The sequence below is a fragment of the Chrysemys picta genome, chromosome 1, assembly GCF_011386835.1.
Source record: "Chrysemys picta bellii isolate R12L10 chromosome 1, ASM1138683v2, whole genome shotgun sequence".
Lineage (NCBI taxonomy): Eukaryota > Metazoa > Chordata > Testudines > Emydidae > Chrysemys > Chrysemys picta.
This window is the reverse complement of record NC_088791.1, coordinates 25,201,314-25,215,789: the sequence shown is the minus strand read 5'-3', so window position 1 is coordinate 25,215,789 and position 14,476 is coordinate 25,201,314. Positions and strand designations below refer to the sequence as shown.

The window sequence follows — 14,476 nt, the reverse complement described above, 5'->3', positions numbered from 1 at the left end:
AGCACCTGTTTTGGCATAGGTGAGAAAATTGCATTCCTATGTTGCCTGTATAGTCTAGCACATTTATTACCAGAAGTTTCCAAATGTGTGTGTTTGCTAGTTAAGAATGAGCAGCATCCACTTTTCTTCTGGACCCCGTTGGTTGCTAGTACATTTTATGGATACTGTTAAATACATCTTTAGCCAACTCTATGTAAATCTTAAATTCCTGGTCATTTGACTATTTGTAATGTGTTTTAGGTAACTCAGAAAAACTGAAGTTATGCATAACACAGTAAAGAGTACCTAACTTTATTTTTTACAGCATGATTTTATTTTGCTATATTAGAATAAACTTTCACTTTTCAACAAAAATCCTTAATGGTTGCTTGCTTTATTCTATGAGGTACTGGAGGTGGATTTGAACTTTTGAATCCTGCAGCAGGTTGCCTTTACACCACCTGGGTGGTGCATGTGTATATATGTATGTACCATATGGATGCATTAATACACAAGACAGCATTGTGATTATATTGTACTAAAATGGTAACCAGAACTTTATTAGATAAGTGTTTTTAAGAATAACATTTGTTGTCTTTAATTTTAGGCTCTGCCTTTGCTAAAGCAAAACCTGAAAGTCCTTGGACCTCTCTGACCCGAAAAGGAATTGTTCGAGTAGTTTTCTTTCCATTTTTCTACAGGTGGTGGTTACAAGTGACATCAAACGTCATCTTTTTCTGGCTGCTTGTTCTTTACCTTCTACAAGGTATAATTGGATAATAAGATAATATAAAAGCAAACATTTGTTTGTAACAATCTTGAAAATATTGTATCTTGTCAAGTTCACTTAGTACTGACAAGATCCAGTATTTTCAAAATGCTGAGTGGTCCTAATAATGCACCTTTAACTTACACAGCTTACTTCAGATAAAGGCTACTTTCCAAGGACCCCCTCATAAGTCCTGGCAAAAGCGGGGGAAGAGAACATAGATGGCAGCACACAGCATTGTGGCCAGTAGGCATCGGGGAGAGGCTTCAGGGCTTTCTAAATTACACAGGGGGGCATGGAACAATCCAGGATTGGGAGGGTATAATGGTGACTTAAAGCCACTTTAGCATCCCTTCCACTTGAACAGTGAAATCTGTGCTGTGCTTCCATCCTCTCTATGATGAATATGAATATTAAGAGTTTTCTGAACATCCAGGGAATACCAGAACTCTGAGCCCTGAGGAAACTAACCTCGTCAGCACCCTTCCAGTAGCTCTTCTGATCAACTATTTTCTCCACCATTTTTCTCTGCTGCCCAAACTTCTAGCTCCACTTCCCAGTAATACTTCCTTTTGCTTGTCTTTATATATACTCTGTTTCTAAGTGTATTTAAAATCCATAATTGGTGTTGCATTTAGGATCTATAATTAGCTGTGCATTCTGGGTATATTTTAAATCACTGGGGAGATTTTACTCTGGGTAGATGCAGTCTGTGGATAGTTGGGTATATTTTTTTCATGTAATATGTTCACTAACCTAAAATCAGATTAAAAGTATGTTAACATACAAAGTATGTAAAAACATGCAAATATGTGTCCCAACAAATATCCACAAACGGACCTTCCTTTTTTAAATTATTGAATAAATATATATACATTTAATTTAGAAGAATTTACTATGGTATAATGCTTGTTACTTTAAAATGAATCTTTGAAACAAGGTCAAAGATTGAAGACCTTGCATTTGAAGGGGATGGACTTTTTAGTTCTAAAACAAATGAAGTCTTAGAGAAAATGAGAGACAAGATCAACAGCTATGCATCAGGGTTTCTTGCAACCTTTTAAGAGGAAAATTCCTATACCTACCTTCAAATAGCAAAGGCAACATTGTCCATCTTATTCTTCATTTTTATATTTCAACAAAGGCAGACAACACTACCAGCGGCAACAATGGCAATCACTGCTTCTCGGTAGCAATATAAAAGATGTCCCTTTAAATCCATGATGAGACAAAGGAATTTGTCCTCCATTCTGTACCTGCAGTTAGAGTGCAGGTGTGGCATGAAGTTCAAGAGCAACAAAACAACCTTGAATTCAGTTCCCCTAACAATTGGAGACTCTTTGTCATGTTTACGGCAAGTGTCAAAAGACTCTGTAGACAGATGGTTTTGATTATTATAAAAGGACAATTTGAAATCTTCCCTCCAGATCAACCTCCCCTCCCTCTCTCTTCATGGATCCCTCTCACAAGTTGGTGTTAAGAATAGAAATCTCCACTTTATTAATGGAGGGAGCAGTAGAGGAGGTTCAGGAAAATCTCAAAAATTGGGGTTCCTACTCCCACTATTTCCTAATTCCAAAGAAAGATGGAGGTCTTCGTTCCATCCTGGATCCAGGGCTGATCAGATGCATCCAAAAGTTGTTCTTCGAGTAGTGTCCCTGTGGGTGCTCCACTGTAGGTGTATCTGTGCCCCTGTGCCTCTAATTGGAGATTTTTAACAAGAGGTCTCTGGAATCACTAGGAATCTTGCCTTCATATCAGTGTTCTGGAGTTAAGAGCAGTTTGTTGGCACTCAGATCATTCCTCTCTCTGGTCAGATCATTCAGTACTCCAGTGCAAAGATCAGTGGTTCAAGTAGCCACAGACAATAGAACAGTAGCTCTGCATGTGACAGGGCCTCTCAGTGAGTCAGTGGACCAGCTACACAGAGACTTTTCCCAGATGCACAAATGGTACTTTAAAAAAGAACAGGAGTACTTGTGGCACCTTAGAGACTAACAAATTTATTAGAGCATAAGCTTTCGTGGACTACAGCCCACTTCTTCGGATGCATATAGAATGGAACATATATTGGGGAGATATATATACACACATACAGAGAGCCTCTCAGAGTTGGTAAGACAACCCCCACCTGTTTATGCTCTCTGTATGTGTGTATATATATCTCCTCAATATATGTTCCATTCTATATGCATCCGAAGAAGTGGGCTGTAGTCCACGAAAGCTTATGCTCTAATAAATTTGTTAGTCTCTAAGGTGCCACAAGTACTCCTGTTCTTCTTTTTGCGGATACAGACTAACACGGCTGCTACTCTGAAATGGTACTTTGTGGCTTCATAGCTACTTTGGGGTACTTGGTACTTCAGATAAAGATCTAGTTACCAGAAGACTTGAACAAAAAGAAGGGCACTTGGTGTTAAGAGCAGGAGCCAGATGCTCACTCTCTAACTGATACAGTCCTCCTAAATTGGGGTACAGATCTGATGTATGCTTTCCCACCATTCCTTCTAATGTGGAAGATTGTGAAGATGATCAGCCAGGATGATGCTTATTGCCCCAGCATGGCCAAGATAGCAGTGTTACATGGACTTGTGCCTTCTTTCCAAAGGGAATTACAGACACTTACTTGTGTCATAGCAGCAAGGGAAAGTGTACTATCCAGATCTGCTTTCGTTGCATCTGACAATGTGGGGGATAGGACTCTGGCAGAATTAGAGAAATCTTTCTCTGTAGATGTACAATATGTTTTACTTAACTCTAGAAGACAAACAACTAGGAAATGTGATTTAAAATGAAAAAAATGTTCACTGTGGCTGTATGATCAGGGTTGATCCTGTGTCATCCCCTATTCAGTTGATATTTGCTGTTTCTAAATAAATCTGTTCATAACTTTCAGCACAGAGGCCAGTTTTAATAAATTATATATGAGCTTTGTTCTGATTGTTGGATTCCATGAGTTCATGCACCTCAAGAATTTTCTTGGAAGCATGAACAATTCCTAGTTTAAAAGTTTTCACAGGTGACACATTTCTTGATGCATGAATATTCAGTTTATATAGGTTTCTTCTGACCAACTAAGAAATAGTTGCATCAGGACACTTTCCATGAAACAAGCTGACATTCTAGTTCAGAGGACTCGTGGTATTTGTGAGATATAATAAAAAATGTCCCATAATATCAAACACATTGATCCATTTTATTACAATTCCAAAACATATGTAAACATGCCATGCTGTGGTCTACATACAGATGAGGATAAATTTATAATAGATGTGACAGTATGAATAAGTGATACTGTCCTATAGTTGTTAGTAAATTTTTTTAATCTTCTAGTAATCCTATTTAAAGATTTCTTCCAATTATCCTCTGAGATCACCAGACCTGGAAATTGTTTCCATGTGTCTGGGTCAGAAATGACATCTATATTTGCAGCATATAATTAAGATATCAGAATGGGTGTGGTTGTACTTCTAAGATTAGAGTAGAATCTGCAACCTGTCATTTAGCAATGCAAGTTGTATCAGAGATATATTTGGCTTGAGTGAGTTAGGTGAAGAGCAGTTCGGATGTAGAAAAGGATCTCTAGAGATGTGAATACTTTTAATTTTGTGAAATATCCATGTTAGTTGACCAATAGAGCATTTCAAGACAATTCAGACATTGAATTGAATATTTTTTTTTCCTTTTTTGCAGTTGGTGCAATAGTATTATTCTATACAGCAGCAAGCCCACATAACATACCTCTGACTGAAGTAATTGGGCCAATATGGCTAATGTTGCTACTTGGAACTGTGCATTGTCAGATTGTTTCAACACGAACTCCTAAACCACCACCTAGCACAGGGGGTAAAAGAAGAAGGTACAGTCTATACTAAAATGTTTTCTATCAGTTAGGATCATGAGTACATGAAATTATTTTGGAATATACAATCTCTGAACCATTTTGCAAGGTTTTGTCTACAATAGCGTATGATATGCATTGTCTTGTAAGAAATTTGAGTACTGTGTATATGTTTACTAAACTTTAAAAGTGATTTAAAACCTTTAGTCTTGTGATTTCACCTTTATTTGGCTATGTATTGAACCTTTTTGCTTCAAATTGTGTGTCACTAAATATTGGTAGAGACTGTTCTGTAACTATGAATGTAAACTTATATTATTCAGTACTCAATACTGATCAATAATCTTCCTGTTGGAGGCCCAAATTAAAAGAAAAACAGTGCAACCGCAAACATGGGCCCCATCCTGCCAATACTTAAATGAATAGGGTTTACTACTATGAGTAATCCTGTTGAAATTGGTGGGACTACTCACAACTGCGGGTTTGAGCCTTTAGTGTTTAGTGAATTTACGTTTTTGTCTAGAAGAAATTATATAATGAAAATGGACAGTTCTAATGTGCTGAATGTTTTAAAATGTTTATTAAAACAAAATGGTAAATTACTAGATTAAAATGTTTTAAAAAGTTTCTTATTTTGCATGCTTACAAAAATTGTTGAACACATTATAGAGCTAATGGATTACATTTATAAAGATGCCTTCCAATTTTAATCTCTTCTGATAAAGGAAATTAAGGAAAGCAGCACATTTGGAAGTACATAGGGAAGGAGATGGCTCTAGTACCACAGATAACACACAGGAGGGAACAGTGCAGAGCTACAGTACAAGCACCCCTTACAGTATTGGCGCCGTCTTCAGAGATATCTGGCATGCTGCTTTCTTTTTATCAGGGTTTGTATTTATTTAAGGCTATGTATGTCGTAGATATGCACTATCCCTTTTCTGAAAAAGTAATATTTGATCTATATTTCTATCAAATGTGTTTTTTTTTCTACCGAACAGAATGTTTTTCTGTTTTTCTAACATACTCTGAATTATTTGAGCTTGTGTGGACATTAGTCTTTATTTTGGCAAATTCCAGTGAAATAATCCATGTGACATACAAAATTAATGGCTTAACTTTACAAATGTGTTCGATGCTTGAGGGAGAAGTAGTATATAAGGCAGAGGTGGGCAAACTATGGCCCACCATATCTATGGCCATATCCGACCCACGGGAGGCTAGCCCCCCCGGCCCCTCCCCTGCTGTCCCCCCTCCCCCGCAGCCACGCAGGCAGCGCGGCTGCAAGCTCCTGCAGGGCAGCGCGGCAGTGTGTGTAGCTCCGGTCAGGCGGCACGGCTGCCAGACATGCTGGTCTGAGCAGCATGGTAAGGGGGCTGGGAGGTTGGATAAGGGGCGGGGGGCCAAGGGGCAGTCAGGGAGCAGGGGGTGGTTGCATGGGGTGGAGGTTTGGGGTGGGGGGTGGTCAGGGGATGGGGAACGGGGAGGGGGTTGGGTAAGCGTGGGTTCCTGGGGGGCCTGTCAGGGGGGTAGGGGTGTGGATGGGGCCAGGGGATGACGAACGGGGGGGTTGAATAGGCGTGGGGTCCCGGGGGGCCTGTCAGGGAGTGGGGGTGTGGATAAGGGTTGGGGCAGTCAGGGGACTGGGAGCAGGGGGGTTGGATAGGGGGTGAGGTCCCAGTGGGCGGTTAGGGGAGGGAGGTCCTGAGAGAGGGCGGTTAGGCGACAAGGAGCAGGGGGGGGTTGGTTGGGTCGGGGGTTCTGAGAGGGGCAGTCAGGGGGCAGGAAGTGGGAGGGGGCAGATGGGGGTAGGGGCCAGGCTGTTTGGGGAGGCACAGCCTTCCCGGCCCTCCATACGGTTTTGCAACCTCAATGTGGCCCTCAGGCCAAAAAGTTTGCTCACCTCTGATATAAGGACTATCAAAGATAAGACACTTCAATTTCTCTATTTTTAAATCCTGTCAGAGAATAACTTACTGGTGGCAATGGAATTCCATGACATGACACATTTAAATGTATATATTTCTTTGCTCTAACTCTATGCCTGCGCGCGCAAAAAAAAAAAAAAAAAAAAAAAAGTCAAGGTGTCAAATACCCATAAGCTTTTATTGTTCAAGAAGGACAATAGAACACTTAAGGTAATGAAGTGCAACTTGCATATTTCTTCTTTTTTTAAATTAAGCCTTTATACGATTGGAGGGAAAGTATAGTTATTGTGCCCTTCAGTAGCCTATTTCTTTTGCGAACAATGAATCTATCCAAACAATGGTCCTCCGGAAAACTTACGTAAAAACATTCAATAGCTGTCTAGAATCCAAATGCAAGTGCACTATACAGCTGCATTAAAAATTGGGAAGCATTTAGAAACTGTTCAAAATATTGTATGTAATCTAAGGTGATCTAAAATTGAGAAAAGGGATACTGCAGTTTCCTACATGTATGTTTTCTATCGTGGAAGTCTCGTCTTAATATTACTACACGAACATTTTATATTTGTGATTGTGCTCTTAAACTCTGATAAAGTTTATTCGGTGTTCTAAAGTTAATTACCAGGAGCATTGTATTGAGCTGCAGGCTTTTAGATATTTTAAAGCACTGGCAATTCTATCCCATTTTAATTTTATATACATTTTATTTATATTTTTCATTATATAAACTAAACTGGCTTTGCAAAGTACAAGTAATATCAAACGGGTGATCTTTTTGAGTAAGCTCACATCTCAATGAATTGTTCTTCATGCAGTCTATTCCAGCGCATTTGGAGCTGATTGTGTAAAGTGCTGAATATCTTCTACTTTCATAGAAGTCAACTGCACTTAGCACCACACAGGATCAGGCCTGTGGCACCCCAAAATTTTACCTCATTTTCTGAAGGGTCAACATCACATACACAATCTTTACAGTTAAGCAGGGCTGTGTCTCACTGTAGAGCTTATTTACATCATTTAATCAAATCTCAGGGTTATAAGCCATGAGAAGAACTTGCTAGACCCCACCCTGAAAGGCTAGAGCTTCTTTGACAGCCCATCTGAAGAAACTGCAAACTCAAATCTAACCTACATCTCGTATGGCACATTGTATAGCACTATTACTAGGTCATTAGGAAGGCTCAAGTTGTCTTTGTCTACACTATGAGCTGGGGTCTGTGATTTCCTTGCTTGTGTACACATTAGCATTTGCTTTCATCAACCTAGCATGAATGTAAATAGCAGCGTAGCTGTGGTTGTATGGGTAGCAGTAGTGAAGGCAGGGCTGAGCTGTGATGAGTGCATACTCACAGGTTTCAGGTGGGTTTGTACTCAGTTTAGCTTAATTCACTAAGAGAACTAAACTAAACCATATTAAGGCTACTTTAATTCTGAATAATAGTATCCACACAGGGATTTAATGCAGCTTAACAAAGCTACTTCAAATTCACACCGTTCGTTAATTTGGATTCACTTTCCAGGATGTTCCCATGTAGACAAGCACTTAGTACTGTAGTTGAAGGCACATTCAACATTTCGCTGTACATGATTACTTCCATTTTCCTTAGTCAGAAGGGTCTAATTGCAGTCAACACAGAGAATCATGGAAGCTAGCTGTGGTGAAGTTTTATGCTATTGCTCTACTACTGCTATGGAGCTACCAGTGCAGAAAATACTGCTTCTAGCATAGCCTTCGGTATGGAACAAATTGAACTGAATTTGATTTGTGACTTTTTTTGTGTACCAAAGGAATTGTTAACATCGTTGCCCAGATATTCGCCTGCATGATTCATTGTGTATAAACTGTTCAGTCAATCCCTTGCATTTTTCCTCTATAGAGGAAATATTTTGCATGTGTTTTTTCCCCCGAACACTTAAAATATTGTATATAATAATGAGTGTTATGTGTGTATGATGGTGTAACCCACACACCTACTGGGTGTAGTGTTCTGTCTCATCTAGTGGCACTGAGACCACCTAGAGAGAGAGATTAATGAGTCTGCTCTACAGCCTTAGTTAACAGCCACAGGCTTTTGGTTCATGTACTAAGCTCCAGAGGTCCCAGGTTCGATCCCACCCACTGACAACCGGGGTCTGTCAGCGTTACAATGGCATCTAGGAGCTGGGATTTTTCAATGCTTTTTTTTTTTTTTTTCATTTTAAAACCTTCATCTCTTTGTGTTAGTATTTTGAAAGAAATAAAATTAAGCAGTTTAACATATGTTGCCCAACAGTCTTGTCTTGCATCAGAGTTTAATTTCCAAAGATGACAACTATACTACTTTTAGAACAAAGTATCAGAAACGCCATTAAATGTATACAGTTTGGTCAAGAAGTGGGGCTGGCCACCAATCTAGTAGTTGTGCAGTGTATTTATGCCAGGGGCTGAGAGCATTGAAGAGACAGAATACACACCTCTTGGAGGGATGTATTGCCTCTTATTGATTTCTAGCAATGTCTCTCTTCTCTGGCAAATACGCAGGTCAGTATTTAAAGGCTCTAGAAGTCCAGCATTTTCAGGCAGGAAGTTCACAATGCAGAATCTTTGAGAGATGAGTGTGGAGGAAGTGAGCCTCAGTGATTCTTCCAAGAAAGGCTGAAATTTACACAGTAACAGAATTCATGGTTTCCCCACCCAGCACTCTCTCCACATTACTAGTTCATTATGTTCTTGTATATTATTATAATGGCTGATTGAAGCAGTGGATCGTTTTCACAGAAGTGGATGTATTGTTCTTGGAGTATATCATAAATTGAAATACATGATAGAGTGAAAACAGTTTTTATCAAATATATACATACATTCAGACCTAGATAATTTGGAAGTGTTTGAAACATATGCTTTCTGAATAGCAGAGTCCAATGTCATTAGTAGCTTGTAGAACATTCAATACTTGATTTTCATCCAGCGCAAGAAGGAATTTATGAAATTCTGACCCCATCTTGAATATCATTTTGGTGAGGGGAAACCTTGCACAAATTGTATAATTTATTATTTATATTTTGATATTACCTAGAAATCTCAACCAGGTTGGGGTCCCATTGAGCTAAGCTCTGTATACATTCATAATAAATAAGTCAGTATCTGTTTCAAAGAACACACAAAATGTAACACCTCAGTTCTGAATTTTGAACAACTCTAGGATTGGGTCAGGAGAGAATCTTTAAGATCAGCACAGATGAAAGTAAAGGGAGCAGACTATTTCTCCATTTACAGAAAGAAGATTTGCTCTTTAGTCTCTCCTTCCTTACTTCCCCCAATTTATGATAATGAAAATCTATCTTCCAGAAACCTTATTTAAGCCTTCCTTAACACTTTCCTCTAGCTAATCCAGAGAGAATACCATGTCAAGTAATGCTTGGCCTGTCCTGTCTTTTGGTATATCTGTAAATCGCAAGACACCGTCATGTTCCTACAAGTGTTCATGTTATCCCCCTATACGTACACTTTATTAGATTTTTCACACTTCATATAGTAATCTGTAATAGACATGTATTAACATTCTAATAGAGAGTTACACACGTTCCCCACCTCAGGTGAAATTTTTAAAGTACATTGCAGTGGCGGAAAAAATGAAATAATGTGGTTTTTGGGGAGTACTTTGGGGTTGCTCTTTCCCAGTACTTTTCAAGTTCAAACTGTTTTTTCTGGGAAAGGTCACATGAAGCAAGTGCATAATATTTTCCAGTGTGTCCATTAATCCCAATTCCAGTTCCTGTAAACATTTACAGGATGTTCAAACCTGTCTAGCCTCATCTTTGCAGTGAAAGTTGATCATGGGGAAAACCAGGTTTAGTTGAACCAGAACCTTTTTGAACTTTACAGGCCTATGAATGCATTTCGAATCAAAGTTGGAAGAATTATCACAACTGTACCTCATGCATCAGTTCAATAAGTCATGGAATAGCAGAGTCTCACTGGTTATGCTTTTGCATTTTTTTAAATCTGTGCGCTGTCTAAAAGAACTGGTTTGAATTTTCATATTTCATTACTACTTATTTCATTTAATACTTTTTGATGCTCTGTCTGCCAGAAGACATTTAATGACCTTTGGTTCTTTATTAATATACTGTACACAGAAAAAGGCTCTAAGGAATTGAATTACCTGAATATTATTTAATGTTTAATTGTAGCAAATTGTTTGTGGTAGACTTGATCAGAATTGAGCACTTAATTGTCTTGTATTATACTGAATTTCTACTAACTGTGTGTCTCATGAGATTTGCATTTCTTTTCAACCACTGTAGCTATGAAGAAGAAAAGATAACAAAAATATTGTTTTAGTGCATTAAAATGAGCTTCTTCCGCCTCCCTCTTATTGCGACTATTTTGTCACTATTGTTCCTTTATCTTATTTAGCCTCTTCATTGTTGGTTGTTGGGACTTCCTGAAGCGCATTCTCTTGCAAACAAGTCCAGCTAGCACCAGAGGGTTGATTATTTGCTTTCCTTCCTATGCTTAATCATCCATTTTCCATAAACATAAATGATAGGTTTCATAGGCATCTCCCTTTCCATCTCTCTAGCCTACTCTTCATCTATTAAGTAAATAATTTCAACACTGTAGAACTGCACCAAAGCAAAATTTTAATGTACCTATTTTAGGTAGGGGTGTTCTGCCTCCCCAGTGTGGCCCCTCAAATTTATTTCATACTTTTAAAGTTCAGATGAAGGTTACTTGCCAACAGTAAGTTCTTCGAGAGGAGCCATAGTATGATCCAAATACTGGGAGATATAGTGGTGGTCCAGTTGCACCACCAGTTTCTCTCTCAATAAGGGGGATATACAGAAGAAAAAACTCAGATAACTTAATGTTTTACCTACCTTGTGTACAGAGCCCTCTACTCCCACAAGAAAGCTTCATGGTCTGGACATACACTTGTAATCCAGAAATCTAAAATGCAGCTGTTTACCTACTTCATATAGCTGTGTGCCACCTTGTCCTGTTACAAGATCTCCATTGCTCACTGGATAAAGATTTTGATCCAACAGTGCCTATAAGACTTGTCCAAAGTGTGTCAACCTCAAGGGCTTGCAGGTCTGAGCTATCTGCCTCATCAGTTGGTAAATTAGCCACCTGCTCTTTTTCCTTCACACATTCACCACCACCATCAGTTGGAAGCCATCATAGATACCAAGTTGTAATTTGGAAGTGCAGTCATCCAAACTCCACTGTTGTAAGCCTTTCTTTAGAGTTTCCACTTGTTGTTATGTCTGCTGCTTACTCAGAGATGTTGGTGTGTAGGATGGGAAGAGAGGGGCACAGGACAGGGGAGATTATTCTAAGAGTTGTAGAACTAGAATTATTCTAGTTTCTCTCTTTTTCTGTCCTGCCTCCACTTAGTGTGTCATTTGAAATAGGCTGTATATACTTGTACTACTCTTTTGTGCTTTGGAAGGGGAGGACTTAAGCCAGGAACACTAATAGTCATACTGTTGCCAGGTAATATGGGAGACTGCAACAACCTGGATTATGCATTTGAAAATCTCCTAATTAGCATAAACTTTTAGATTGCTGATGAAGCAAAGTGAAGTTAGGCCAAAAAGTTAAACTTTTGGATAGCGGTTTTCATTTTAATTCAATATATGATTAATTCATGCTTCATGCAAGGGTGTGCAAGGAATATGAATTTTTAGTTTAAATAAGTATCAGTTAAAAATTCCTGAGAATTAACAGCTATTTGGGCATACCTTTATGTTTCTGTTTGATACAAAAATGTGAACAGGGAAATGTATTGCATTCAGAACTTGCAATTGGCTTTGTCAAGTTGCTGTTATAAAGCCTTATTTAGTAAAATACAGCTTTTCTTGGTCTTTAGCTCTTCTTTCAGTACTGTAATATATAATAATCTTTCATGTGCTGGATGTTTCATTTGGTATTCCAGATTCCTACAGTTGTAACAGATAAGCTTTAAATGGTGAAAAGTAGCACAGATACTACTGAATCTGATTTAGATTACTAGTTTTCATACATCTCAACAATGAAGTCAAAAATAGTTGGGGGAGAAGGGTAAGAGAGGACATAGACAATAACAGTCGTACAGTAATTTTATGTGCATGTTTGTTTTTGTTTTGTTTTAAATCTAGATCAAAGAAAGCAAAGAATTCAATAGATAAATCAACAGAGACTGATAATGGCTATGTCTCCCTTGATGGGAAAAAGACAGGTAAAAGCAGTGAAGATGGAGTACAGACCCATGAGCCTCACTGTGAAGTGATTAGGCCAGAAGAGGGAGGTTGGAGCACAGGAACTGTGAGAAACACATACAACAATCATAGTCCTCACAAAGTAAGCATGGTTCATTGTTTCGTAACTAACAGTAGTGTGTCCAATTATATGAACACCGTATTGCCACAGCAGTTTGGATAGGTTCCCATTTATATCTTGACCCTGTGTTTTTTAAACTTAAAAAAAAAATTAATAGGGCTCGTGTTAGGATACTAAGGGCCTAAGTGCAAGATCTAGTTCTGGGTTTCTTGCTCTTAAATTTTTCCTTATATTTTCTCTTCACTGTCCCATCAATATTTTCTTCCTTCAAGAAGAAATCTCCACCAAAATCTCAGGGCAATATTTTAATAAAAAGAAATAAAAGAAAAAATATCTGCAGGTAGACAAAATGCACTGCAAGCAACTGAATTTTGCATAAAAGACTTGAAACCTTTTTGTAGTGGTGTCTGGAGTCGCCCTTCCCTGGCAAAATGTGTTGGGAAATTACACACATATTGAACAACTTAGGCCATCCCAAAGGCAAAAATACTGCTTTTCAGAAATATTTTATTATATCTAAATTGTGCTAATTTATGCAAGTGCTACTTCATAACTATTTTGCCATAGACACAATGGGAGAACCCCAGTAACACTGGTCACCCAGGATTGGGCAAGTGCATATCTACGGCTCAATTCCTACCACAGGAACCTCATTTTACTGACTTTTAGGTTCTCTGATTTTCTTTAATTTGACTCACCATGTGTCCTTGTATTTCTTGTTTGTTTTAGCCTTCATGAGAAGGCTTTGCTTCTACCTCACCTGCCTCTGTTAGATTTTTCTCTGGAATGAGTCTGCTTCTCTGCTACAGTTGGACACATTTCACAGTAATGATGACTTCCAAAATTCAAACAACCCCCCATACTTTCAAAGGGTTTCCCTGCCAATCCTCCGTGTTCATGGATTCTCCTTCCCCTTCTCTTGTGGATAAGTGCAGAAATCTGCAAGTGTTTTCTTTCCTTCCCTTCCCCATGGAAGTGAAAAGGCACTCTGAAATGCAGAGCGCAGAGGGGATCGGAGAGAAGAAAGATAGTCAGAAAGCAGAGCATAATGAGGAGGAAGGATGTGTTGCTCAACATGGAGCTTGGCTGGTTAGGTCTGATAGCTCTCAGTTCTCCTATTTCATCTTACTTCATTCTCCTCCAAAACAACTCTACCATTATTGGTACATGAAGATTTGGAAGTGCAGCATTTAAAGAAAGCGAAGGGAAGCAAATGAGGAGCAGCCTATTATTCTACCTTCTAGAAGGTAATGATGGTGGTAAAACAGAAATTTTTTGCCTAAGGAAAGTTTGAGAGACACTGGCTTCATTCAATGAGAGACATTTTTAAAGGAGGGACCCGTTTTGGGGTCTTCCATAGATAGGATCCATAGAAAGTGCAACATATGCACTCTTTCTGTACACCTACTTCAGGTTTTGATACACTTGGGCAAGTGAGATTTAGAATATTTGTATACGGTAGTTTCATGCTTCTCCTTGATCATGTCCCTTGATGTGCATTGGCACACTTAATTTGTAATTACTGTAATTTATGATGCTTTCACTGATTTATCACTATCTGCTCTGGCATCATCATCGTCATTTACAGTATGTTGAAGATAAAATAAGACTTGTGAAAATGTTTCTGGAAAAAATCAGTTTCCTCAATGTGC

The 14,476-nt window shown here is 38.7% G+C and overlaps 1 protein-coding gene across 13 annotated transcripts in view; it reads left to right on the top strand.

Annotated features, from left to right (window-relative positions):
• Positions 1–14,476, top strand: part of PHTF2 (putative homeodomain transcription factor 2) — a 150,533-nt gene that overhangs the window by 83,996 nt on the left and 52,061 nt on the right. For all 13 annotated transcript variants that reach the window (XM_065555938.1, XM_065555769.1, XM_024109160.3 and 10 more), the window contains 4 exons: positions 587–745; positions 4,442–4,607; positions 5,315–5,479; positions 12,644–12,845. In XM_065555938.1, coding sequence (XP_065412010.1) covers positions 587–745; positions 4,442–4,607; positions 5,315–5,479; positions 12,644–12,845 — 692 coding nt within the window. The remainder of the gene's footprint in view (positions 1–586; positions 746–4,441; positions 4,608–5,314; positions 5,480–12,643; positions 12,846–14,476) is intronic.